Genomic DNA, 26,925 nt, shown 5'->3' on the forward strand with positions numbered 1-26,925 from the left:
CTCTGTCCATTGTGGCCATTTGGGGAGTAAACCAGCAGATGGAAGATCTCTCTTTCTCTCTCTGTCTTTCCATATCTGTGTCTGTAACTCTGCCTCTCAAGCAAGTAAATAAGTCTTAAAACCCTCCAAAATTCTACTTTCATGCAATTAAATTGATTTTTAAATCTCTGTTGGAATTCTTGGATTATAGTTTGAGTACTTAAGGTTGAAGTGCTCTTATTTTAGCCAGGAGCTACTTGGTAAACGCCTGTGAGATGATTATGTTTCTTTGTCTCTCAACATATTTGTATTCTAGGCATTAGCATTTTCATATGGTTCCTGCTCTGAATCATTTGTTACAAGGCAAAGACCCATAGTACTGTGACTAATACCCTTCCACTGTCTAACAAGGAAACCAGTCTAATTTGAACCATAGGTGTGTGTAATTTGGCAGACAAAAGGAAACAGGGATTACTTGAGTTGAGAAGAGTCCTGAAAGGTCTGTAACCTAGTCACAACTCTAACCTCTAAAGGATGGTGTAGGTGTGCAGTATGGGATGCCTCACAGCACCAGGAAGTCATCTGGATGACAAGGTGCACCATATCATGAGACATTTCTCTCTCCCCTTCCTCAACTGGCTTTTTTTTTTTTTTTTTGGAAGTGGATCTTTCTCAGATAGTCCCATGGCACCCAGTCTTGTTGGGAGGCCAGAAAGCTTTGTTGGCATCTGGTGTAAGAGTCTATGGAACCTACTTAGAAAAAATGGGAGGTTTAGATCTAAAGTAACATAAGTATAAGGTAAGCACAGAATGTTGTGTTATGCTTAAATGCTTCTGTAGACCCATCAAAAGCCTGAAAGGCTTCCACTGGTCAATCTTGGGAAATCTGAACACCAAAAAGAATAATGATTATAATGGATACTTATATTGTATTCTGAAAAACAATCTCTCAGTCCAGAGCATTCTTAAAAATAGTAGGTAGAGAGGGGGAAGAGAAAATTCTTCTTAAGAATACTAGCTAGTAAATGTGGAAGGAATGGCAGAAATAGAAATATTATAATTTTGTGATTGCAGTCAAACCTTTGTATCCATGGGGTCTACATTTGTGAATTCAACCATCACGGGTAGGAAATACTTGAGGAGAAAATGGCATCTGTACTGAACAGGTACAAGCTTTGTTTTACTTGTTCTTATCCCCTAAACAACACAGTATAACAACTATTTACAAAGCAGTCACCTTGTATTAGGCATTATAATTTGATTTAAAGTATAAAGGATATATGCACAGGTTCTATGCAAATACTATACTATTTTATATAAGGGATTTGAGTATCCATAGATTTTAGTATCTGCAGTGGGTCCTGGAGCCAATTCCCCATGTATTCTGAAGGATAACTGTGCTAATGTGATACTTGCTACAGCAAGGAGCAGCAATGGATGTTAATACCATTGGATGAAATTTGTTGGTGGGACAAGCTTCACCTGATACAAAGATACCTGGTATTATTATCACATGAAATATAAAATTACATATAAGGTGTCTTTGCCATGGAGAGATATGGTAAATTATCCAAGTAAAACAGTATCACTAACGATTGGACAAACTGACATGTGTGTGCCTCTTATATGGCCATTGCAGTATGACACAGTGGCTATGCTACGATACTACATATCCATGCCAAAATATTTGACCTGAATACAAGGAGTTAGATGTGTTTGTAGTCAAACAACTGGCCAGTACTTTATACCACCAAAAAGTACTACGGTAGGAGATGGTTCTAAGCTAAAAGATAGTAAACAGACATGATAACTAAATACAATGCATAATTTTCTTTTGATTGTGTGTGGATCCAAAGAAAGAAAGAAAAGGAAAGGAAAAAGGAAAGAAAGGGAAGGAAGGGAGAAAAGAAAGAGGAAGTAAAGGAAAATGAGAGGAAAGAAAGAAATATAAAGACTACCTGGGGCTCTTCATATTAATAATAAAAAATACTCCCTTGGGATAATTGGATATGATTGAAAAAGACCTGTTTGTGAGATGAAATTCTTATATTAATGTTAACTCTGTCGTTGTGGCATTGGTATTGTTATTTAGGAAATGCTTTAGTTCTTACACCATGTGTGCTGAAGTATTTAGGGATAAAGTGACATGATTACTGCTGCTTGTTTTTCACATGGTGCCCAACAAAGTATAGATAGATAATAGACAGAACAAGCTGGCAGAATATTAACAATTGGTGAATATGGGTATGCACTGTTCTATTCTTTTGATTTTTTTTGTAAATTAAAAAATTTTTAAAGTAAAAGGTTGAGTTTCAAAAATTCATAAAAATTCATAAAAGTAGGGGGATGGATCATGGTGGAACAAAGATGGTTCTCTTTTCACGGGGAAATCACAATAGTCATTAGTTCAGTGACATTATCTCTTTGAAAGAGAGAGGAGAAGTGAAAATTATTATCTACAAAAATCCTGTGACAATAGATAGGGAGAACTAGTTGAAGAGTGAAAGAATTAAATTAAAATGTAAAGATCTAAAATAAAACCGTAGTTCAGTTCTCTAAGAATTTATACTCCTATCTATTCATCTAAAAGGAATCATTTTCCAGATAGAAGGCACATTTGGCCTAACTAAAGGACTAGTTCTAAATCCTAAATTATTAAAAGTGATTCACCTAGTTAAAATTTTGATTGTAGTTAAAGATAGCAGTAGGGAATTTAAAATGAACAATTGAAAACTTTTAATATTTCCAGATTTGACTTCATTGTGATTGATCATGTAATCATAACTCACTGTTTCATGATCCTAATTATCTGTAGAACTAATGCTTCCAGTTTTTATGGGATGAGCTGGGCACACACAAAACTAACCACACATGATGGAGGAGCACCTTTCTTACCACAGGGTCTTCCCAAGCGTTTCCCAGTGCGTGGCCATACCTAAGATGATGAAAGACTCTCTCCATCGTGGCAGGGATAGCGACTGGACACCATTGGAATAACTCCCTTTATAACCAGATTGTCCAGCAACTTTGCGAACTAGTATTTTCCCTCCTGAATTATCGAGCACACCACTGTGAAGAAAAAATAATATTTTTTGAAGGAAGAACAGAAATATTGTTTGGCAATGTCATCAGGCTATGAAACCAGCCTCTAGCTTTATTTAGACAGGGGAAGGGAGCAAGAATCAGAAAAGGTTGACCTTGATTGGTAGCCCAACCCCCAAGACGATGCCTCTGCTGCACTTGGCCTGGCAACAGACCTCTCAAGTCACGTGTCCTTCCCTTTCTTCTAACAGGACCACGTTGCTCTGTCACTCAGTAATTTTGCTTTACCACTCTGCCTCAAACTGCTTTTCCCTGGCTTCCTCCTTCCCACCGGTTCTTTTGAGTACAACCTCTTTCCTTTTTCCTCTTTCCATTTTCCAGTTTGGTTCTGTGACATCACAGAATGAATCCAGTTCATTCACAGGCTGGTATGAAATTATGAAAAGTAACTTATTCTTTTCTGGGGGTAGAGGAAGAAAGTGCACAGCTAAATTAAATGCATTGAAAGGAGTCCCCCAGAAGGCTGGAAATTGTTGTGTTAATTTCTGGCTTTTTCCAGGTTTTAGGTCCTGATGTGATCAGGAGTGATAGATCTGTCTTTCCTTCTATGTTAGACCGGGGCTCCCATCTGACTCCCAAACAGCACTTTCTTATTCCTTGTCCCAGAGCCTAGTGTGGCTCCCTTGAGGAGTTGTAATTTATGGCACAGGGATAAAAAAGTGTGTTTGATTTGTTTCCATCACTGCCCCTCCTCCCCTCCAGAAATGAAGTTTGCTGTTTCCTGCCGCCCCACCTTCTGATGAGTCAGCAGCTTTCAACACTCAACTCCCCAGTGGCCCAGAAGGAAAGAAAATCCCACTACTTGACATGTAGAACGCTTCATTGCCTTGGAGTCCTTCTCACATGTGGGATCTCACTGATCCTCCCTGCAAACCTGAGCTGCAAGGCAGAGAGAAGGCTGTGGCCATTCCACACACGCAGGCTGCGAGAATCCTAGTGGCTCACTCAAAAGTTTGCAACTAGAAAATTGCAAAAGGGATTTGAACCCAGGTCTAACTGAACCAGGTCTAACCGGTTCATCCCTCTCGGTCATGGTTACTTGTCAGAGCTCAGAGCACAGGCACTTCTCAATCCAGTGAAGGCAACTCCTCCCCACTCCCTGCAGTCGTTACTGACCTCCCTTGCTTCTCCCCTGGCAGCACACAGACTTTCCACTGACATGCTCTGGTTGGACTGCTCTTTCCCTCTGGAAAACCTGGTTCTGGGTCTGCCTGCCTAGGGCCATGGAACTTTCCCAGTGGAGCTGTTTCCAACACGTCTCCCCACAGAAGAGTGGGAGCTCTCTAGGAAACATGGATGTCTCCAGTGCAGGGAGAGTCCACCCGGGTGGAGAGAGTCTGAAAGAAGCTGACACTCCACTTGTGAGGCAGACTGGGGCTTAGAGCCCTGGAGATTTCAAGAATTTACACAAATGTGGCCACATTTCTCTCCTCACTCAGACACAGGCCATTCCTATATACCCATATTCCCTGGAAGGTGAAAGCCAGAACCACTTCTTCCCATTCCTCGGATGCCCTGCCTTGTGCTGAGCGTGGCCTGGGCATCCGACTCCTGCCTGCCCCCAGTGCCAGGGGCTGGGAGGCACAGGGTCCGAGAGAAGGGACCTGGTGCTGATGGCTGCTGCTCTGAGGGGCATCTGGTCAGCCACCAGCAGGAAGAGTGCTCTGTCCAGAGAAGGCCTCTCCATCGCTCCAGCTCAGGCAAACCTCTGCTCTCCCCCAGGATTTGAAATACGGGGGTTAGGATCAGACTGAGCCAAAACCAGATGCCTCAGATATGTTCATTATCCCTTTGGCTGCAAGCAATCAAGGGAATTGCTTGTAATAAGACATCTGAGCATGATACAGTATATGAATAATAAATCCTTTAATCCAAATTAATCCGAATTTATAAAGCAAAGTAAGCTCTCTCTGGCCTCCCAGTTCGGGCTCTGGGGGACTCTGGCAGGACAATGACTGTTGGTCCCCCAATGCACTTTCTGCTCATGTTCTCTTAAATTCTGTCTTCTCAAAACAGGCTCTGTTTGTGAAAAGCAAAGCTGATGGCATCCAAAATTCCTTTCTGTTTTCCCCCAAGACGTCTAATCCTCCTCTTCCCAGATAGAGATACTTCTTGCAAAATAGTTTCTCTGCTCTTTCAGTTACTAGCCCAGGAAACCACAATGCCACTCAGTTGCTTGATGAAGCTACCAGTCTTGCTTTTTGAAACATTGCAGATCTTCCCCTCTGCCCTTCCACCTTCATCTGCATTCTCCGCTCTCCAGCCCAGCTGCTGTGTTCCCAGAGTCCTCAGCCTGCCCGTGCCCTCCTTATCTTCTCCCCGGGGGGTGGGGGTGTGTGTGCCCATCATAAAGCCTTTCCCAGCTCTGACATCTATAATCTGAGCTGGAAACCAGGGCCATGGGTTTTAATCCTCAATATGTAATCAACCAGCAATTCAATTTACTTCCTCCTCCAACAAATGGGGACGCTAACAGCAGCCTTTTAGAATTGAGATGGTGCTAGAAGAGAAAATCATAGTGTAATGGGTCAGTGCCATTAAACAATATTTTTTTCATTTTGTTAGAGGGAATGAGAGAGAAAGCTTCCATCTGCTGCTCAAATGCCTGCAACAGCCAGGGACTGGGTCAGGCCAAAGCCAGTAGCTTGGCACTCAATCTGGGTGCCCCATTGTGGGTGGCAGGGATGCAGGTATTTGAACCATCACCCGCTGCCTCTCAGAGAATGGATTAGCAGGGATCTGGAGTTGGGAGGGAGCTGGGAATCAAACCCAGGCTTTCCAGTACGGGCTTCAGACAAGCCAACTAGCATCTTCACCACTGCACCAGATGTCTGCCTTGATTACTTGTTGTTTTGGATTACAGTCGGTGAGATCAGATTTACTCTTGTGGTTCTGATCCTCCTAGGAAACACGGAAGGCAGTGGTTAGGAGAACAGGTGCTGCAGTCAGCTGGACTTGGCTTTGAGTCCCTGCTCCAATACTATGTAATACTGTGGCTATAGAGAAGCTATTCAACCTTGTTTCGTTTTAGAGATATGCATAATGGGGCTGGCTTTGTAGCACAACAGGTTAAGTAACTGCTTGTGACACCAGCATCCTATATTGGCCCATTGGTTTGAGTCCCAGCTGCTCTACTTCTGATCAGTTTACTGCTAATGCAATGGGACGGCAGTTAAAGATGACCCAAGTGCTTGGGCCCTTACTAAGTGGGAAACCAGCATGAAGTTCTAGCTATTTGGGAAGTCAACCAACACATGGAAGATCTCTCTCTCTCTCTCTCTGTCTCTTTCCCTTTTGCTCTGTTAGTCTGCCTTTCAAATAAATAAAACTTTTAAAAGATATGTGCAGCCGGTGCCACGGCTCAATAGGCTAATCCTCTGCCTGAGGCGCCAGCACACCGGGTTCTAGTCCCGGTCAGGGTGCCAGATTCTGTCCCGGTTGCCCCTCTTCCAGGCCAGCTCTCTGCTGTGGCCAGGGAGTGCAGTGGAGGATGGCCCAAGTGCTTGGGCCCTGCACCCCATGGGAGACCAGGAGAAGTACCTGGCTCCTGGCTTTGGATCAGTGCGGTGCACCGGCTGCAGCGCGCCGGCCGCGGCGGCCATTGGAGGGTGAACCAACGGCAAAGGAAGACCTTTCTCTCTCTCTCTCTCACTGTCCACTCTGCCTGTCAAAAAAAAAAAAAAAAAAAGTGCATAACAGTTGTAAATACAGCATGGGGGAATTGTGAGGATTCAATACAATAACCACACAACAGAAGCCAAGAGCTTTGCACATGCAGTCGCCTTACTACCAAAGCTATTAAGTAGACATGCAGTTCTCAATGTTTTTACTACAAACATAAACAAACTAGGCCTGAGGCTTCTGAGAAGGTCACTTTTACCTCTGCTCATGTAGGCAGTGACTAAGTCCAAAGCATGTCATACCTGCTGCCCTCCTTCCTGGATCCCAGACTAGCTGCTGGCCAAGCCGTGCCACCTGTCACCCTCCTCACCTTCCCTTTGTCTCCAGGCCATCACCATAGCTGTGAGATAGGTTCCTTTCTCTGAACTTCAGGGGCTCCCTTGGTTACACCTCTACTCATTCAGCTTTGCATCATTAAGAACTGTGGTTTCCTGGTTGTGAACATGAAGAATAAAATCCTTTCCCCTCCCTGTGAAAATGTAACAGAAGTCTCTCATTCTTTCTTACTCCCAGCTTCTGGGTCACCCCTACGGGGTAGGGTTATCAAATACAATGCAGCCTGCTTAGTTAAATTTGTACAATTTTGCTTGCTAAATACAGAGACCCTGCACAGAGTGCTCCCTGCCAGCACCCTGATTGCTAGTTTTTAAGCAGCTCCGAGCTACCCACCTGTGCACTGCTGCACCGCACACGCTGGAGTAGGATGCATAGATGTCCGTGCCATAAACGTGGTATTTGGGGTCCTGGCAGCCTGCTGGGCATTTCACAATGAACTCGGGATTGATTATCTTTCCAGCTTTGACATCACAGTTGATCTGAGGCACAGCTGGGAATATAAGATGAGGTCAAAATTACACCTTGCTATATCAGCTTAGATATGAGGTGACTCCATTAGGTCACGACTGTCCATTTACTTAATCTCTAAAAGTCAGAGCTCAGGCTGACCCCACATCTTGTCCATATAATGAAAGCAAAGCTATAATTACGACATTCCTCAGATCAAGTGAACAACAGTGGCCAGCCATTGCATTTAACCTGCTGAGGGCAAAAACAAAAGGCTAATTCCTGTGCTTATGTAGACAATTAATTAAAGAAGAGAATTCTGGGAAATGAACTACCACCAGGGACCAGACATGGAATCTTGAGTCAGTGGCAGGAGAGTACTGGCTTTTGAGATGCTCTGCAGCCAGCCCAGGAAAAGAGAAAACTCTCAACCAGCCAAAGGAGGAAGGGAAATTAGTCCAGGAAGGGCAGACAAGGGGATCCTGGGCCTTGGATCTGAGGGACTGGAACAGGTTGGCCTGCTGGCCTGAGGCTCCATGTTGGAGCCTGGTGGGAGTGTGTGGATGGATAGGGCCAGGGCCAAAAGGCAGGATGGGGGATGTGGGATGCAATGGGAAGACTTTGGATGCAGGGACATATGGTGAATGTGACCTTTGGTTTGGTCCTACAGATTCCTCTGGATCCAGATCTGGGGTCACCCCAGGAAGTGATCTTTGCTCACCTGGCCCACAGTTGGTGGAAAGCTAAGCAGGCAGGGGCAGTACATTCACAGTGCCCTCCCTATCTTTGGGCCTCATCCCTGCTACCCAGGCTGGTGGTCTCCAGCGGGGAGGTTTGCCTGGGCATGAGGTGGAGCAGATGCCCTGGTGACAGAAACGGGGCAGAGCTGTTGCATCCTTGCAAAGCCCTTCCCTCAAAAACTTCTGAGTGAGGAGGTCACATAGGTCTCCTGGTGCCCTTGAAGCTGGCAGTGTGTTCACTGCTGGGTCCCTCTTCTGTAAAGGACTCTCAAATGTGAGCAGTCCAAAGAGTAAGGAGGGAGGCAGGTATTTGGCACAGGGGTTCACACACCTCTTGGAACACCAGTATCCCATATTGGAGTGCTTGGGTTTGAGTTCTGGGTCTGCTGCTGATTTCAGCTTCCTATTAATGCATACTTTGAGAGGCAGCAGGTGATGGTTCCAGTACTTGGTCCTTGCCACCCATGTGGGAGACCGGAATTGATTTTCTGGCTCTGGTCATTGCATTTGGGAAGTGAATCAGTGGGTGGAAGCTGTCTGTCTCTACCTTTCAAATAAACAAAATACATAAAAAAGCTAAGAAAAAAAGTGAATGGGCTCAGGAGGCATCTGGAAACCACCCAAAGGGGGGAGATGGCTGGCAGAAATGGGTCACTTGGCCATGAGGCAAAAGATAGCTTAATTCGTAAGTAGAGCAGTTGTGTGCTATGATCTAGAGGGCTGAGCTAGCACTTAAAGGATAGACTTTCTATAGAAGCAAATTTTGCCAAGTACTTTCTAGGAACTGAAGTTGCCCTTGAAGAAATGGGCTGCCTTGTAAAGCAGTGAATGGCTGTTAGTGGAAGTGGACATGAGAGGAGATTTCTACATTGGGTGGGAGGTAGAAATAAAACCCCACCCTGTGCTAAGAGTCTGTGATTACATGCCTGGATCCAGGAGCTCTGCCAGCCCACCCACCCTCTAACTCAGTTACTGAGATGGCCTCAGAGTTGTTAATAACTTCCAGCTGTATCCAGAAAGCGCATTCTTTCCTTAACCCTTAGGTACCTGCATGAGCAGAGCTTAATTTCATTCAGTAAGGAGAGGGACGTGAAGTTAGGACTCCTGCTCTTTTCTTAAACACCCTTCCCGACCCTCTTTGTCACTCAGGGCTGGGCCAGCCTGGAGCTCCTCCTGCTAACGACCGGGCTGAGTCTGAGCGCAATTTGTGGTCTACACTAAGAAGTGGAGCACCATGCTTAAAATAGCTTTGGGTCTCCCCACCAAAGGTTGCCTCCTCACCAAGGTTATTATTATTATTTTATCATCCATTCTTATAAACTCTGATGCTCAAGGCTGTGCTTACTATTGCCAATCTCATTACTTTTTTTTTTTTTTAAGACTTTTCTTGGCTGACGATTCCAAAATAGTGTCTCAAGTGAGTTAATTGAGCCGTGGGTATAACTGAATGTGTTGAACTCTCTTACCTTTCCCCAGATTCCTTCTCTACTTCCAATGCATCTCCTCCCTTAAAAAAAGATTTCTTCTTCATGGTTTTTAGATTTTCAAAACGGGAGGTGACAAGTTGTAGGAACCGGGATCACATTTTGATGTGACCTTGGCACTGTGAAATTTTAGATCTCCTGGCAGCCCAGCAGAATGTTTGGGGTTGAGTGAAAGAAGCTATGTTTGGAAGCTTATTGTATGAATACGACAAAACAATCAAACTTATTGAAAGACTACAGGGTGCACCAGGGCATACAGTAGGGTTTTCTGTGAGATAGTTGGTTTAAAAGACAAGAGAAAATGTCATATGGGAACATTTTGTTTCTTGCTAATCAACGCTCCCCTGCCCCCTTCATTAATGAATATTTGTTTTGTGGGTTTTTGTTTTTGTTGTCTTTTTTTTTAAATAAAGGGCTGGGAAATATTTCAAATAAGATCTACTTTTTCTGTACCCCCACTGGATTGGCACAATTGATGGATTAAGTCGTTAATTTGTCCCATGGGTGTATGTGGTGTGTGTGTGTATGTGTGTGTGTGTGAAATGAACCACATATGCTCATGTGTTTTGGGAAAAACAAGGAGCAATGGAAAAGTGTGGCTAAAGATCAAATATTTTTGAGATTTTTATAGAAAATTAAACTGGAGAGAAGGAACTAATTAACTTTTGCAAAGCAGTGGCCCAAATCACTGGAAAATGCAATGTCTACAACCGGACAGCAAAAACCCATTTGCATCTTTCTGGCAACTCTTTTACTCTTTTTTTTTTTTAAAGATTTATTTATTTATTTGAAAGTCAGAATTACATAGAGAGAGGAGAGGCAGAGAGAGAGGTCTTCCAACCACTGGCTCACTCTCCAATTGGCTGCAACGGCCAGAGCTGCGCCAATCCCAAGCCAGGAGCCAGGAGCTTCCTCCGGGTCTCCCACGTAGGTGTGGGGGCCCAAGGACTTGAGCCATCCTCTACTGCTTTCCCAGAGCATAGCAGAGAGCATGATCGGAAGAGGAGCAGCCGGGACTAGAACCGGTGCCCATATGGGATTCTGGCGCTTCAGGCCAGGGCTTTAACCCACTGCACCACAGCACTTGGCCCGCAACTATTCTTTTTTTATTTTTTATTTAGTAAATATAAATTTCCAAAGTACAGTTTATGGATTACAATGGCTCCCCCCCCATAATTTCCCTCCCACTCGCACCCCTCCCATCTCCCACTCCCTCTCCCATTCCATTCACATCAAGATTCATTGTCAATTATCTTTATATACAGAAGATCGATTTAGTATATATTAAGTGAAGATTTCATCAGTTTGCACCCACACAGAAACACAAAGTGTAAAATACTGTTTCAGTACTAGTTATAGCATTACTTCACATTGGACAACACATTAAGGACAGATCCCACATGAGAAGTAAGTACACAGTGACTCCTGTTGTTGACTATTCAATTTGACACTCTTGTTTATGGCGTCAGTAATCTCCCTAGGCTCTAGTCATGGGTTTCCAAGGCTATGGAAGCCTTTTGAGTTCGCTGACTTCGATCTTATTCCGACAGGGTCATAGTCAAAGGGGAAGTTCTCTCCTCCCTTCAGAGAAAGGTACCTCCTTCTTTGATGGCCCCATTCTTTCCACTGGGATCTCACTCGCAGAGATCTTTCATTTAGGTCTTCTTCTCCTTTTTTTTTTTTCCCCCAGAGTGTCTTGGCTTTCCATGCCTAAAATACTCTCATGGGCTCTTCAGCCAGATTCGAATGCCTTAAGGGCTGATTCTGAGGCCAGAGTGCTATTTAGGACATCTGCCATTCTATGAGTCTGCTGTGTATCCCACTTCCCATGATGGATCATTCTCTCCCTTTTTGATTCTATCAGTTAATATTAGCAGACATTAGTCTTGTTTGTGTGATCCCTTTGACTCTTAGACCTGTCAGTGTGATCAATTGTGAACTGAAATTGTTCACTTGGACTAGTGAAATGGTATTGGTACATGCTACCTTGATGGGATTGTATTGGAATCCCCTGGCACGTTTCTAACTCCACCATTTGGGGCAAGTCTGATTGAGCATGTCCCAAATTGTACATCTCCTCCCTCTCTTATTCCCACTCTTATATTTAACAGGGATCACTTTTCAGTTTAAATTTATACACCTAAGAATAATTGTGTGTTAATTACAGAGTTCAACCAATAGTACTAGAACAAAAAAAAATACTAAAATGGATAAAGTATTACATTGTACATCAACAGTCAGGACAAGAGCTGATCAAGTCACTGTTTCTCATAGTGTCCATTTTCCTTCAACAGGTTTCCCTTTTGGTGCTCAGTTAGTTGTCGCCGATCAGGGAGAACATATGATATTTGTCCCTTTGGGACTGGCTTAATTCACTCAGCATGATGTTTTCCAGATTCCTCCATCTTGTTGCAAATGACCAGATTTCATTGTTTTTGACTGCTGTATAGTATTCTATAGAGTACATGTCCCATAATTTCTTTATCCAGTCTACTGTTGATGGGCATTTGGGTTGATTTCAGGTCTTAGCTATTGTGAATTGAGCTGCAATAAACATTAATGTGCAGACAGCTTTTTTGTTTGCCAATTTAATTTTCCTTTGGGTAAAGCAACTCTTCACTAAGTATCTGGAAACCATGGCTTATTCTTCCCAGTATTCACCCAGGTATGTGTGAAGTAGCCTCTTTTCCTGTAGCTGGCAAAGAATCTTCCACAGATCCACTTACAGCCCAAATGAAATGAGTTATCTTTTCATTCTCCCCCCTTTTTTTCTTTTAAAGATTTATTTATTTATTTGAAAGTCAGAGTTACACAGAGAGAGAGGGAGGTCCTCTATCCGCTGTTTCACTACCCAAATGGCCTCAATGGCCAGAGTTGCGGCGATCTGAAGCCAGGAGCCAGGAGTTTCTCCCGGGTCTCCCACACAGATGCATGGGCCCGAGGACTTGGGTCATCTTCCACTGCTTTCCCAGGCCATAGCACAGAGCTGGATCAGAAGTGGAACAGCTGGGACTCAAACCAGAACCCATATGGGATGCTGGCACTACAGGAGGAAGCTTTGCCTACTTTGCCACAGCACTGGCCCCTCCCCTGAGTGTTGTTGAATATTTAATGCTTACTGCTTAGATTTTCCTTTTTTCATTCTTTTGTTGTTTAGATTCGTTTTCGTATCTCCCTCTTTCCCTTCTTCTCTGGAAATTAGACATTCTCAAGAGGATAAACCAAAATTAAGGCAGCTCAGGACACATCTTGGATCTGAAGGAAGTAGGCAGACACTGGGCAAATGCCCAAGTAGGGAGTTAGAGAATGCTGTGTCTCACAAATAAGTGAGAATTTATTTGTAAATCCTCAGAAGTTTACTCTCAGAAGGCCTTTGTGAAAATAAGACCAATGTCTTGTTCATTCCTTCCTAAGTGTATGGTGAGGGTGGCAGTGAGGGAAATGCCGTGTTCACATCATGGGGATCTGGGAGCCCAGGTCTGCCCCGGTGGGCCCTTCGTGCAGAACAGGCAGCGGCCTCTGCTCTGCTTCTGCCTTTGTGCCCGCACCTGCTCCCTGTGTGATTCCTTAGGGTTACTTGCCTTCTCTTGGTTATTTTATGTCAGAGGTCACGTTAGCAAAGTCTCAGACTCTGCCAAGATTCTTCCCAGAGGCCCTGGGAACCAGCCACAGGGTAAAGAGAGCCACCTGCAAACCAGACGTAGGAACCATGGCATTGACCGTCAGCACTGGTCACTGCTATATGGCTGTCACAGGGTTCCTGGGCAAACGGTCTTGTCTCAGAATGGAAAGCTGGGATTGTCCGGGCTACTATTTTCATACAAAGTTAGAATCTTAGAGGCAGAGTTGCAAATGTTTCAAAAAAGGGTTTGGTTCTCCTGGCTGGGCTGATAGCCCTAACTATTGGGAGAGATGTCACATATGATAAGCCAATTATATGTCTGCCAAATCAAGCTGTGTAGTCCTAATTTTACCATTCATCTTTTCAGTGATCCCAGGCAAGCCACAGTGATTCTGGAAATCAAGTTTCCTTATCAATTAGATTGGGCCTTTGTAAAGTTAGCCATGAGGTTGTTAAAAATTATTATAATACGGCTGGCGCCATGGCTCACTAGGCTAATCCTCTGCCTGTGGCGCTGGCACACCAGGTTCTAGTCCTGGTCGGGGCGCCGGATTCTGTCCCGGTTGCCCCTCTTCCAGGCCAGCTCTCTGCTGTGGCCTGGGAGTGTAGTGGAGGATGGCCCAAGTGCTTGGGCCCTGCACCCCATGGGAGACCAGGAGAAGCACCTGGCTCCTGCCTTCGGATCAGCGCTGTGTACCGGCCACAGCGTGCTGGCCTCAGCGGCCATTGGAGGGTGAACCAACGGCAAAGGCAGACCTTTCTCTCTGTCTCTCTCTCTCACTGTCCACTCTGCCTGTCAAAAAAAAAAAATTATAATACAAAAGCAATGGAAAGTTTGATATTAACTTGATTTTATTGGACTGTGCTATTCAATGAGAGTAAATCTTAAATTTAAGAGAATTGTGCAAAAAATAGTTTAACAAAATACAAATGACCATTTATTTGAATATGAATGTGCCCTCCTTGATCCTTGAAGTTCCATGAAGAGGTCATCTTAACTCTTGCTTTGTAGTGACTTCTTTTTAGTGACAAATCATTCATTTTTTTTTTTGTTTAAATAGTTTTTGATCTCATTGAGTTCTTGTTAAATCAATAGTTTTTTGTTGGTTTTATGGAAAATTCCAGAAATTCTTAAGGCCTTTTCATAATCCTGCATAAGCAGAACTTCTGGGCTTGTCAGTTCACTTCCCTGATACTTCTAAATACGTATAGTCTTATGCGTTTGTCTTATACAATTTCTCATACCTGGAAACAGTTTCATCTGTCTAATTGACTACTACTTTTTCAAGGTCCAGTTCCATATGCATTCATCTATTAGAATATAAACTCCAAAAGGTCGGGGATGTTTGTCTGTTTTGTTCACTGCTGTTTAATAGAATGTGTGGTGAATGAGTGAAAGGATGGATTAAACCCATCCACCAGAAACTCCTGCTACTTTTATTTCTCAATCTGCCATTTCACTCTACCTCTACCTTGGTCTGAGTCACAGATGTTTCCCATCTGATGTCAACAGGGAGCCTTCTGTCTTTCCTTCTTCCTTCCATGCTCGCCGTGCCCTGCACCTCTGTGGCTCCAATCCTTTCTCCACTGAGAAGCTAGTGTGATATTTCAACAAATGGTATCAGATTTCATGATTCTTCTACTCAATACTGCTTATTGATATCTTAGTGCTCTTGGAATAAAAAGTCCAGGCTCCTTAAGAGGGTCTGTAAGGTCATAAAGCATCTGTCTTCCTCACTTTCACGACTGTTTCATGGATATTGAGAAGCTGCCAGCCAGCAACGGCCTGGGAGAAGCACCTTCTAGGCAAAAGGAAGAGCCAGGGCAAAAACTTGGATGTGAAAGTGGGCTTGGCAGTTTGAAGAACGTAAAGGAGGCCAGTGAGTGAAGGGAAGAGAGGTACTAATGAGATCTGTGGGGCTAACAGGGATCACATCATGGAGGGACCAGAATGTAGAGTTCCCTCTGACCAGTACATGAACAGGTGTTTTCCCTGGAACCCTTTGCAGGCCTGTAACTATTATTCAGAAGAAATGTCTTGACAAGCCCCAAGTTTCCAAGGGCCTGTGTGTGTGAGGCAAGCTGAAGTCTCTGTGGAATGGGCTTATGTTATGGGAGAGAGGGGGTGAGAATGGAGTGAGATGCTGGTGGGAGATCCTGCATCCCATGAGGTGTCTCCCTCTGTTGATGTGGAGAATTGATAGTAAAGGGTCCAAAATATGACAAAATGTCAGGTGCCAGGGAATTTCTTGTGGGACCCAGTATAGGAACTGAGCCACAAGGCATGTCAGGACAGGAGGGCCAAGACAACTTAGGAGTGGCCAGATAGATAAAGTCATGGGAAAGGAAATCTCAGATCCTCCGGAAGTCACTGGGAGGGATCCAGACATTTGAATAGTTGTAGAGTTGGGTTTTGCCCATATTTAATCTGATGTCTTAGGAACACTGGGGACAGACTGACACTGGGATAATATCCTCTAGACTATGGAATCATCACTTTGGTCACTGGTGAGGCTGGATTTGAACCCCAGTATGTCTGAAATCAGTGCTGTACCATACTTATATCTGAGCCAAACCTTGCCATGAAAATGTGAAGGCTTGGGAATAAAAGAAATCTCTGCCTTGATGGTAAAAGATTTCTTAAGAATCTATCTAAGCAACAGTTGGGGGAAAACAGGGCATGCAATGGAAATAGTTGCCTAAAGACCAATCTAGTAAAAGTTACTTGTCTCAACTGAGAACTCCAAGCTCAATGTTAAGCACTTCAGAAAGTGTAAAATATTGGTCCTTCTGATCTAAGTTTTAGCAAGAGTTGAGAGAATACCTTCATCCACACTCCATGGCAGGACAGTAATGAGGTAGTAACTGGATGACAGAGAGTAACCCACCTCTGACAACACAGCTTTTCAGCAGCCACAGAAGTTTGTGTCTCTAAAACTAACCTATTTTATTTTACATGGGTCCCTAATGTGCATCTTTGACTTGATCCTTAAAACTCTAAAAAACATATCGTCCCCATTTTCCAGAGAAGTAAGTTGACTTGCTCAAACTCAAGAGCCAAGTGAGTGGTGGAGCCACAACTTGAATTTAGGCCTTCCGGCTATAAATCTGAAGTGTTGCCAGCTCCGCCTCCTAGTTGGTTGCATAATGGAAGAGAATGAGTTAAAGTGCTGCTTCTCTAATCTTACAGGGCTTTTCTGAACTGGAAGATCACTGCTATCATTGGAATATGATTTGTCCCCTGAACTCGTGTGGGAGTTTAAACCCCAAAGCCATAAGTTAATGGTATTAAGAGGGTAGAAATGTAATCTGACTCTGGGGTTTAGAGGTGGGGTCTTTGGGAAGCGATTAAATTAGGTTAGGTCATTAGGGTGGAGCCCCCATGATTGAATGCTGGTGGCTTTTATAAGGGGAGGGAAAGAGACCACACAGACACAGAAACACATGTGCACTCCTGCTGTGAGGTGATGCAGTTCAGGAGAGCCTTTGCCAAAGTCTGTGTCATGCTGTTGGACTTTGACTCTCTAGAACCGTGAGCTAAAATAAGCCTCTTTTTCTTTCATTTTTTAAAGTAAGGTTAGTTTGCTTCAGGTATTTTGTTATAGTTATGAAAAGCTGAACAAAGCATTTGCTGACAACCAATGGTAGGTAAATGCAGAATATGTCAGAAGTATGTGTGTGTGTGTGTCTGAGAGAGAGAGAGAAGGAGAGAGAGAGAATGCATCTGTGCATTTATCTCAAATACACACAAGGCAACTCTTCTAGTGTAATAATTTCCCCTGTTTTTTTCCTTTTACTTCTGAATATTGCCCCAATAGAGTTAACTCAACTGAAAATCTTCAACACGGAGCCAGTGTGCCTTCCTTCTCATCTGTCTGTCAGAAGGAGGGCTAGAGAGTTAATCCTCTTCCTTTCTCATGATCTGAGAAAGGGCACACACACCAATCTGTATGGAGGAAGCACTGGTGTTGGTCCCAGGTGTTTAAGAAGGGAGCAAACACTGGAGATTACTTACAAGTTGCAACACGCGAACCTTCCCAAGAAGCTGTGTGCATGTTATAGCAAATCCCACAACTACAGAGCTGTGTTTTTCTTCATCAGTATCCAAGGCATTAACTAACCAAGTCCCAGAACTATGACCTCCTCATGCCCAAGGCAGTGCGTCCAGGAATCATCCATCCTTTCAAGGTTGATTGCAAAAATTTTTCCATGAGTAATAATTATTAAGGTTAAGTTATTGGAGAGAAATGCGGGAAGTAAAGGTTGTACATTTCACCCCAAGGTAAGTCTATTTCAACAAAGTCCAATGTAATGGAAATATTTCAGAATGTAGCTTCATTGCCTATGGAAAATGTCTCCTCATTTATTTTGCTGATTGTTGTCTTCATCATATACATTTCCTGTTAAAACTCCCAGGAGTCCTCATCCCCCAATAAATGGTGAGGGGAAAAAAACATTTTCTGACCGGCATAGCCTGGTGGGTCCTAACCCACTTCCAGCTGCATTAACAGTTACTCTGCAACACTTAACTGGACCATGCCACCCGCTGTTTCTGACCTCATTCTCCACTTGTTCCCTGAGATCCTGGACTCAGGCCACCTAGAAAACCCTCCCACCTACCTCTGCCTGTAAAATTCAACTTATTTTTCGTGTATTGTCGTGAAGCTAGTGTGAATCCTGTGATAGACTCCTTATGTTTCCTCATGTAGTATTTATCACATTTTGCTTACAATGGTTTTTCTTGTTGCTCATTTGTCTGTCTATCCATCCAGCAAGTATCCAATGAGCACTAATTATATATTCACAATGCTTTTGGACTTGCTGGGAAAACATTGTTTAAAAAACTGTAAAACAATATGTAGTTGCTGCTTGATGGAGGTAGTGCAGTGCACATAGGAGAAATCTAACCTAATTTTGTGTGTTTTGGGAGAAGGAGTTGGGTGTAGAAAAGTTTCTTTCTGTCCTGTTTATTTTGTCTGAAACTATATGGGTTACTTACTGAAGTCCTAGACTTTTGGGGGGCAGGTAGCCAGTAACATGTTGTGTGGAGCCAACCATCACGGCTCTCATGTGTGTGATGCTAATCTCACCTGATGCCGTTTTGGACAAAGACTTCTGGGGCTCTTCTGGAACTTCTTTATGGTAGAAGAGCCATTGATGAGATTTTACAACTTGAAACTTTGCACAACTTTCCAACTAGCAAGACCTTCTCCAGGCAGAGATTGTGTTAGTCTTTGGTGAACATGATGTATGTGGAAACACATGATATGTTTATTGCAGAGTGGACTGATAGTCTCTGTTGAGGAGTAGGTCTTTTTGAATGTGTAACTTAAGCATCAATGAAGTTAATCCTTAAAATTCACCGAGTACTGTGATTACCTATGGAGAAGCACATGACGAACTTGAGTCCTTCATTCGTTATTTGTAGCCTTGAGCGATCAAGAAAAATGCAGCCACATTTTGGCAATTTGTTAGAAACTCTTGAGTAGTAGGTTTGTGCTGACTAAACACTGATGTGCCTCTGGGGAAGGTTAGAGCTGTGGCTCCAAAGATATCAAGAAAATGAAATAAAGTGATAAGACCCTCCTTAGCACAGAAAGGTCAATTTCTTTGTGGGCGATATAGCAGATGAATTGGTTGTTTTTAACGCGTGTTTATTCCCCTCCTTCTTTGAGAGGATTCAGATCTTTCAGGTCAAAGGTTGATGGAGAGAAAATGATTTTCCAAGTCTGGAGCGGGTGGGTAGTTCCCCTGACAGCTGCCTTGGGGAGCGTCACCTTGCAGCAGCAGGCTGCTGTGACCCACGGGGGGCGGCGTCTTTGGTATGGGCTTCCCCACTCTGCCAAGGTCTCATCATCCAGGAAAGAGTGCGATGCCCACCTCTCATGAACTCACAGATTTGGACACTGAGCCTCTCAGAGGGCCTCCTGAATTTTCTATATCCCATAAGCCTTCTGGGGAGGGGGAAGCCCCAATAATTGTGGAATTTGAATTCCACCCCTACCCCAGGAAATTGGCAGATGAAACTTCATTTGGTTTGGAAAATAATATCATACTTATGGTAGAATAAAATTATTCAGTTGCATTTTGAATAAACTACAACTGTACACATGAAAGCAAAATGGCAGTGTGGAATGAACTATATGGGGAGTAGAGCAGTGAGAATCTGCCAACTGTTTTCAACTTTGCTTTCCGCCTTTGTAAAACCTCCATACATGGGGCCGGCGCTGTGGCGTGGCAGGTAAAGCTGCTGTCTGCAGTGCTGGCATCCCACATAGGCACTGCTTTGAGTCCTGGCTGCTTCTCTTCCAATCCAGCTCTCTGGTATGGTCTGGGAAAGCAGTAGAAGATGACCCAAGTTCTTGGGTGCCTGCGCCCATGTGGAAGACCCAGAAGAAACTCTTGGCTTCTGGCTTTGGATAGGCCCAGCTCCAGCCATGGTGGCCATTTGGGGAGTGAGTGAACCAGTGGATGGAAGACTTTCTCTCTCTCTCTGCAACTCTGCCTTTCAAATAAATAAATAAATAAATACACCCAAAAATCAAAAGCTCTCCATGCTGGCAGGCATTGTGGTGTGGTAAGAACATCCCATGTTGGAGTCCTGTTCCAGTTCCAGCTACTCTGCTTCTGAGCAGCTTCCTGCTAAGGCAGTAGCAGGTGAATCAAGTGCTTGAGTTCCTACTGGTCTCCCATGGGGTGCAGGGCCCAAGCACTTGGGCCATCCTCCACTGCGCTCCCGGGCCACAACAGAGAGCTGGACTGGAAGAGGGGCAACCGGGACAGGATCCGGCGCCCCAACCGGGACTAGAACCTGGGGTGCTGGTGCAGCAGGCGGAGGATTAGCCTAGTGAGCTGTGGCGCCGGCTTGAGATTTCTTTAGATCCTTGCTTTCTTAAGTTTACTTTCTGGTTGAAACTGCTCAGTGTACGATAGGTTCCAACTCTAAGGGTGCAATGACCAGGCGCTCTGTTCAGTGAAGAGGAGTGGCCCATTGCTTCCCCACTGTGGAGTGCGTTCTTGCAAATCTCAGGCTGATAGAAAGCCGGCCTTTTGACTTCGCAGTGCAAAGTCCAGGACCTTGTGATCCTTGGACTTGTAAAGAGTGACTTCTAGAATGAGCTTAGGGGTCTGCAGGTGTAGAGAGACAGCCACAGGTGCATCATTTATCTCTCAGAACTGGTAATGGTTCTGTCTTCCACTTTGCTGGATAAATTTGCGTGAACTTCTGTTGCAGGTGTTGTTGCTGTCACTGTCACGCTACTTATACAGGTATAGGAACCTGGGATGCTTCTAACAAACGGTGTCCTCCGTCTTCTCTCATATGTTGGTGCTTTTTTGTGCTATAACCATTTTACTCTTCTCTCAGAACAGTACTTCTGTCATAAGAATATACTCCTGTCAGCCCAAGGTTGATGTAGTTAGATTCTCCCAGGCATTTTGGGTCAGGGCTGAGAGACACGGTCTTGGGTGGGTGGTGGGGATGCGGTGGGGGTGTTTCCTACCATCTTTGTATACAGGTGCCGTCCCAGGGGCTTCCAGTGATGCTTCCCACCTTGGATCCTGCAAGCTACTCTGTGTCCTGCCCAAATCCCCTTTTTTATTTAAGAAAATTGGCTTTGGGCCGGCGCCGCGGCTCACTAGGCTAATTCTCTGCCTGTGACGCCGGCACCCCGGGTTCTAGTCCCGGTCAGGGCGCCGGATTCTGTCCCTGTTGCTCCTCTTCCAGTCCAGCTCTCTTCTGTAGCCCAGGAAGGCAGTTCAAGATGGCCCAAGTGCTTGGGCCCTGCACCCCATGGGAGACCAGGAGAAGCACCCAGCTCCTGCCTTCGGATCGGCACAGTGCGCCGGCTGTAGCAGCCATTTGGGGGGTGAACCAACGGCAAAAGGAAGACCTTTCTCTCTCTCTCTCTCTCACTGTCTAACTCTGCCTGTCAAAAAAATAATAAAAATAGAATTGGCTTTTTTTTTTTTTTTTGACAGGTAGAGTTATAGACAGTGAGAGAGACAGAGAGAAAGGTCTTCCTTCCATTGGTTCACTCCCCAAATGGCTGCCATAGTCGGCGCGCTGTGCCAGATCCGAAGCCAGGAGCAGGGTGCTTCCTCCTGGTCTCCCATGGGGTGCAGGGCCCAAGCACTTGGGCCATCCTCCACTGCACTCCCTGGCCACAGCAGAGAGCTGGCCTGGAAGAGGGGCAACCAGGACAGAATCCAGCACCCCGACCGGGACTAGAACCCGGTATGCCGGCGCCGCAAGGCGGAGGATTAGCCTAGTGAGCCACAGTGCTGGCCTGGCTTTGGGTTTTTGCTAACAGCAAGCAAAATAACTTGTACTGAGATATTTCCCATTGCCCTCATGCTAAATTCTGAATTCTTGAACTTGGTGGTAGTGTCTTCTCTCTCTCTCCTCTTTCTTCCTCAACACATTCGTCTCCTGCCCTGTATTTCAGCCTTATTGCACTACTTCTTAGTTCTTTCTACTCTCGAGGCCTTGTGCGTGATGTGTCCTTCCTGCCTGTGGACACTTCTCCTTCCATCATGGCTCGGCCGGTCCCTGTTTGGCCTGCAGGGATCCATGGTGTCATTTCCTCCGGAAGCCCTTGAAGAGACACGGCTTCTTTTCCTCACTCTTGGCCTATCTCTGGCTCCCCTTGTCCTAACACGTACGCCAACGCTGTAACTGCCTGTTGGCTTGTCTTGCTCCCCCCGCCCCTAGATTGTGAGCTCTGTAAGGGAAAATTGCGACTGGATTACTATTGTATCTCCGAGTCCAACACAGTGCCTGCGTACTCGCGGGCATCCGGTAAAGTTTGTCAAGTGAATGACGTGCCTGTGTTGCCATCATTCACCTTCCCCAGCGGACTGGCAATATGGAATAGAAAAAAAGAAGATTCTCTTGTCCTCCAAGTGCAGATGATGATTAGGGAACACTCCTAAGGTCAAGAATCAGGTATGTATGCCTTCATTGTCTCTTTGTTCCTTAGTTAATGATTGTGCCAGAGTTTCTAATTACAGAAAAGACCTCCTGCCTTTATTGATTTGAATGTGCTGCGTCACGAGGGAGGGTTTGAGAGTAAGGCTGGAAGGTAGCATATCGGAAATTTAATCCATCAGAGATCTCAGAGAGGTTTGCCCTTGGGTCATTTAGCACAGACGTTCCTAGTCGCTGAAAACTGTTGTCATGGTAATCATGGACCGTTCATGATTTCTGTACAGAGTTAATGAAGATACTGGAAACAGCCCAAGGGAATTCCTACTTGGGCGTGCATTTGTCTCCATATTAACCCAATCATTGTTTTGAACACACATCTGCCCCAGGGCTGATTCTTTTGGCTCTAGTTCCTGACAGGAATAAATAAACAACTGATTCCTTTTTAGTGTTCCAGCCTAGGAGGCTGTGGATGGCTGCCCTTTTGGTCTCATTTCAACAGGAAATCCCACATGGAAGGTTTAAAGCAGCAGACGAATAAAGGGCGGTTGTGTAAAGCAAATCTCTTTCTTTTATTTCAAATTATTCATGTTGCTGATTTCAAGGCCTCTCGACTTAATACCTATAAAGAAGTTTCAACTGTGGAGCACAGGACGTTGTTTGTATCTAAATCCTTTCTTTTATGGTCCTTTATAAACATACCTTAACTTAAGCCTCCATCAAGCCTACAGATCTGCATCTAGATCTCCCCTTGTGCTCACGATATTTGAGAGTGAGATTTTCCATCTGTGTCCCGTCTTGCTATTTACTTCCCCATATCCATTCTTTGTTGCTAATGGAATTCTTTTCTTTTGTGCAGCATGTGGATGGGTGAAATGAAGACATTTCCACTCTCCTGTACTGTTGGTTAAGTAGAAGTGGTCTATTTAACTGTCTGGGTATATCTTTAGAGGGAGGGACTATGTGCCCTTGCTCATCACTTCCTGCTGACTAAACTGTGGTTGTGATGGATGGGGCCAGGGCAGCCATTTTGGACAATGAGTTGGGAGCCATATTGAGAATGGCTGAATTATAAGACAGAAGTTTGGGTCCTGCAAGATTGTGAATCTCCCATAAAAGCCCTGACTGACTCTGTTTATAGTGGAGAAAAAGAGACTTCTATGTTATATAATGGACAATTATTTTGGATTTTCTGTATGTAATCTTAACTAGTGTATTACCCAAAAGTGAAACTTATTTTTTCTCTTTCTACTGATGGGTGTGAAATCTCCTAAGCATCTGTGTGAAATTTATCTTCTGATCTCAGTGAATTCTAGAACGTGAGGCAGGTTTACTGGACATTTGTATGACAGAATTGTGGGGTATATGAATTGAGACAAAATTTCGATGGCAGGGGAATATCTGGTCCAGCCTAGCTCAGGGGCACAGTGTTGCTTGCTCTTTGTAGTCAAACTTCCCTGGTGCTGTGGAACCACCACCTTTACCATATACTCAGGATGCTCTCAAAGGCTTTTTGGAATAAAGGGGTGTAATGAGGAAGTCTCATCACTGGAGTGCAAACACTTGAGATAAAGACAAAAACACAACAAGACAAAGCAAATATCTACCTTCTGAATTATCCGAAACAAGTACAACAACCCTCCACGTGGAAGACACAACCTGATACCAGTGAGGAATGAAAATTTTACTTACTGAACTTGGGCCTTTTAATCTTCTTTGCCATTTCTTTATTTGAATGTATTCCAGTCACCAGTAAAACTACATGAAGAAAATAAAAAATCCAATCAATTTATTTCACCTTTTCTCTCTTTTATCCCTTATATTTACTTTGAGTATCCATAAAATATTCTTACTGGTGGCATTAATTTTCCCTATGTATTAAGATTGAGGAGGTCATATATATGTAGTCTGTATAACTCTTTGTAGCCGCTGCTGAGAGCTGCTTTCCAAAATATCTCTTGAATACTTTTCCTTTAAATTTTTTAAAATTTTGTTTATTTGAGAGAGAGGGGGAGACAGAGAGAGAAAGAGCTATCCCATTTATTGGCTCACTCCAAAAGTGGCAATGGCTGGTGCTGGGCTGGGCTGAAGCCAGGAGTCAGGAATTCCATCCGGGTCTCCCACATGAGAGGCAGGGCCCAAAGTACTTGGGCCATCTTCTGCCCATTTCTCAGGGGGTTAGCAGGGAGCTGGACTGGAAGCAGAGTGGCCAGACTAGTGTTCCCATATGGGACGTCAACCTTACACGTGGTAGCTTGACCTGGTGTATCACAACGTTGGCTCCATGCTGTCCTGCAAGGTGAGCCTGGAGAAGGCCACTGATTTTCCTGGCCCTAGGAGAGGCACCCAGTACCTCCTTGTGTCCTGTCCTCTTTTCCACAGTTGGTTTGCACATGGCCACTTTCCCACAGGGAACTGTAGGGATTGTGTGTGTGTGTGTGTGTGTGTGTGTGTGGATGGAGGGATATGTGGAAAGCCTCAGATGAGAGGCTGCCCAGGGAAGGAAGACACAAAGGGAGGAGTGGGGAGCCCCGTCACAGGAGTGACCTGAGCATCTCCTTGGTGGTCTACTTGAGTGGTTCTGGTTCTGTGCCCAGTTGAGACCAAGTGCAGGTGGATGGGCTTCCTCCTCAGACACAAGAGCAGAGCCTCAAACAGTACTTGGGCATAGCTGGTTTTCAGGAGGTGTGTTTCCAAGTGAAGAATGGGGAAGTCTTCATCTTTTTAATTTCAAGTCATATTACCAGTTCCTCTTCAAGTGCATAAGATGAAGTTGAGCCTTGTGTTTTTAAAAAGTAATGCTGGCTATTTTTCTTCTTATTACAAAAGTAATACATGTTCTCTTCTTATTACAAAAATAATACATGTTCTCTTATTACAAAAGTAATATTACAAAAGTAGTGTATCACAAAAAATAATACAAGTAGAAAATATAAAGGCCACACAAAACAGTGCAAGAAATATTGATGAACACAAGAGTAGAATACTTTCTAGACTTTTTCTACATGTGTATATGTGTTCACATGGATCCTTTTTTAAAAAGAAATTTTTATTTATTTGAAAGGCACAGTGCAAAAGAGAGAAAGAGAGAGAGAAAGAGGGAAAGAGAGAAAGATCTTCCATCTGCTAGCTCACTCCCCAAATAGCCACAATAGTCAGGCCTGGGCCAGGCTGAAGCTAGGAGCCTGGAACTCCATTTGGGTCTCCCACGTAGATGGCAGCGACTCAAGTCCTAGTGCCATTTTGTGCTGCCTCCCAAGGGCATCAACAGGAAGGTAGACGGGAAAGCACAGAGTATCTACAACTCAAGCCATACACGCTGGTACAGGATGTGGACATCCCAAGCTCTGACTTAACCCCTGTACCACAATGCTTATGCACACAGAGGCTTTGAGCCAGACATTTGATCATGTTCATACTGTTGACAATGTTTTCTCACTTCTATTTTACTTAAGTGTATATTCCAACACTTTTTCTTGTCATTAAATGTTCTTTTCACCATAGTTTTAACTGCCTTCAAAGCATTACATTCTCTGGATGCATTTTAGCCAGTCCTCCACTTACTATAAATAGCTTCAACTTTGCACAGATCTATTATTATTTCTTTTTTTATAAAAGATTTATTTATTTTTTATTTGAAAGGAAGAGTTACAGAGAGAGAAAAAGAGAAAGACAGACAGAGAGACAAATCAATCTCTCATCTGCTGGTTCACTCCCCAAATTGCCATAACAATTGGCAGCCAGGAGCCAGGAGCTTCTTCTGGGTCTCCCACATGGGTGCAGGGGCCCAAGAACTTGGGCCATTTTCTGCTGGTTTCCCAGGTGCATTAGCAGGGAGCTGGATGGGAAGTGGAGCAGCCAGGACTTGAACTGGTGCCCATGTGGGATGCCAGCATCACAGGCTGGCGTCACAGTGCGGGCCCCCATTATTGTTTCTTTAAAATAAATTTCCAAATGGAATTTCTTGTCTAATATTTGCACCTATTTAGAATTTTGATACATCTTTGAAAATGTTTATAGCAATTTTTTATTTGCCATGTATGAAAATGCTGACTACTGTATAACTGTGCTAAGTCCACCAGTAGACAGAAAAGCAGTTTTTCCTTTTAAAATGTTAGTCAGTCCTTTCTTCTGCCCTCCCCCCCAGGTGTTCTTCCACTTCACCCGCCCAAAGGTGGCACTGCTTTCCCTTCAATCAGCCAGTTTTGTGAGAAACTCACTATTTGGGTGCAGTCGGGACTCTGAACATTGAGCATGGGGAAAGAGCGCATTCAACATGGGCTTTGGGGGCCAGCATGTTTCCCGGAGGTAAAGTCAGTGCCTGTGCATCCCATGTGAGCGCAGTGTCAAGTCCCAGCTGCTCTAGTGTGGTCCATCTCCCTGCTAATGCACCTGCGAAAGCAGCAGATGAAGGCCCAAGTGCTTGGGTCCTTGCACACTTGCAGAAGACCTGGACAGAATTCCAGGCTCCTGGCTCCTGCCCAGACCAACCCTGGCCTTTGTGGCTATTTGGGAAGTGAACCAGTGGATGGAAGATCGGTTTCTCTCTCTTCTCTTCCCTCCCTCTCTCTGTAATCTTGCCTTCCAAATAAATAAATCTTAAAGGAA

The 26,925-nt window shown here is 44.4% G+C and overlaps 1 protein-coding gene across 4 annotated transcripts in view; it reads right to left on the reverse strand.

Annotated features, from left to right (window-relative positions):
• The window catches only part of VIT (vitrin), a 118,990-nt gene that overhangs the window by 62,824 nt on the left and 29,241 nt on the right, over positions 1-26,925 (reverse strand). For all 4 annotated transcript variants that reach the window (XM_008254544.5, XM_008254543.5, XM_008254546.5 and 1 more), the window contains exons 3-5: positions 24,010-24,075; positions 7,432-7,588; positions 2,915-3,048 (exon numbers count right to left, since the gene is read on the reverse strand). In XM_008254544.5, the coding sequence (XP_008252766.3) occupies positions 2,915-3,048; positions 7,432-7,588; positions 24,010-24,075 (357 nt within the window). The remainder of the gene's footprint in view (positions 1-2,914; positions 3,049-7,431; positions 7,589-24,009; positions 24,076-26,925) is intronic.

The sequence above is a fragment of the Oryctolagus cuniculus genome, chromosome 2 (genome assembly GCF_051225735.1).
Source record: "Oryctolagus cuniculus isolate XC-2025 breed Fujian yellow rabbit chromosome 2, ASM5122573v1, whole genome shotgun sequence".
Lineage (NCBI taxonomy): Eukaryota > Metazoa > Chordata > Mammalia > Lagomorpha > Leporidae > Oryctolagus > Oryctolagus cuniculus.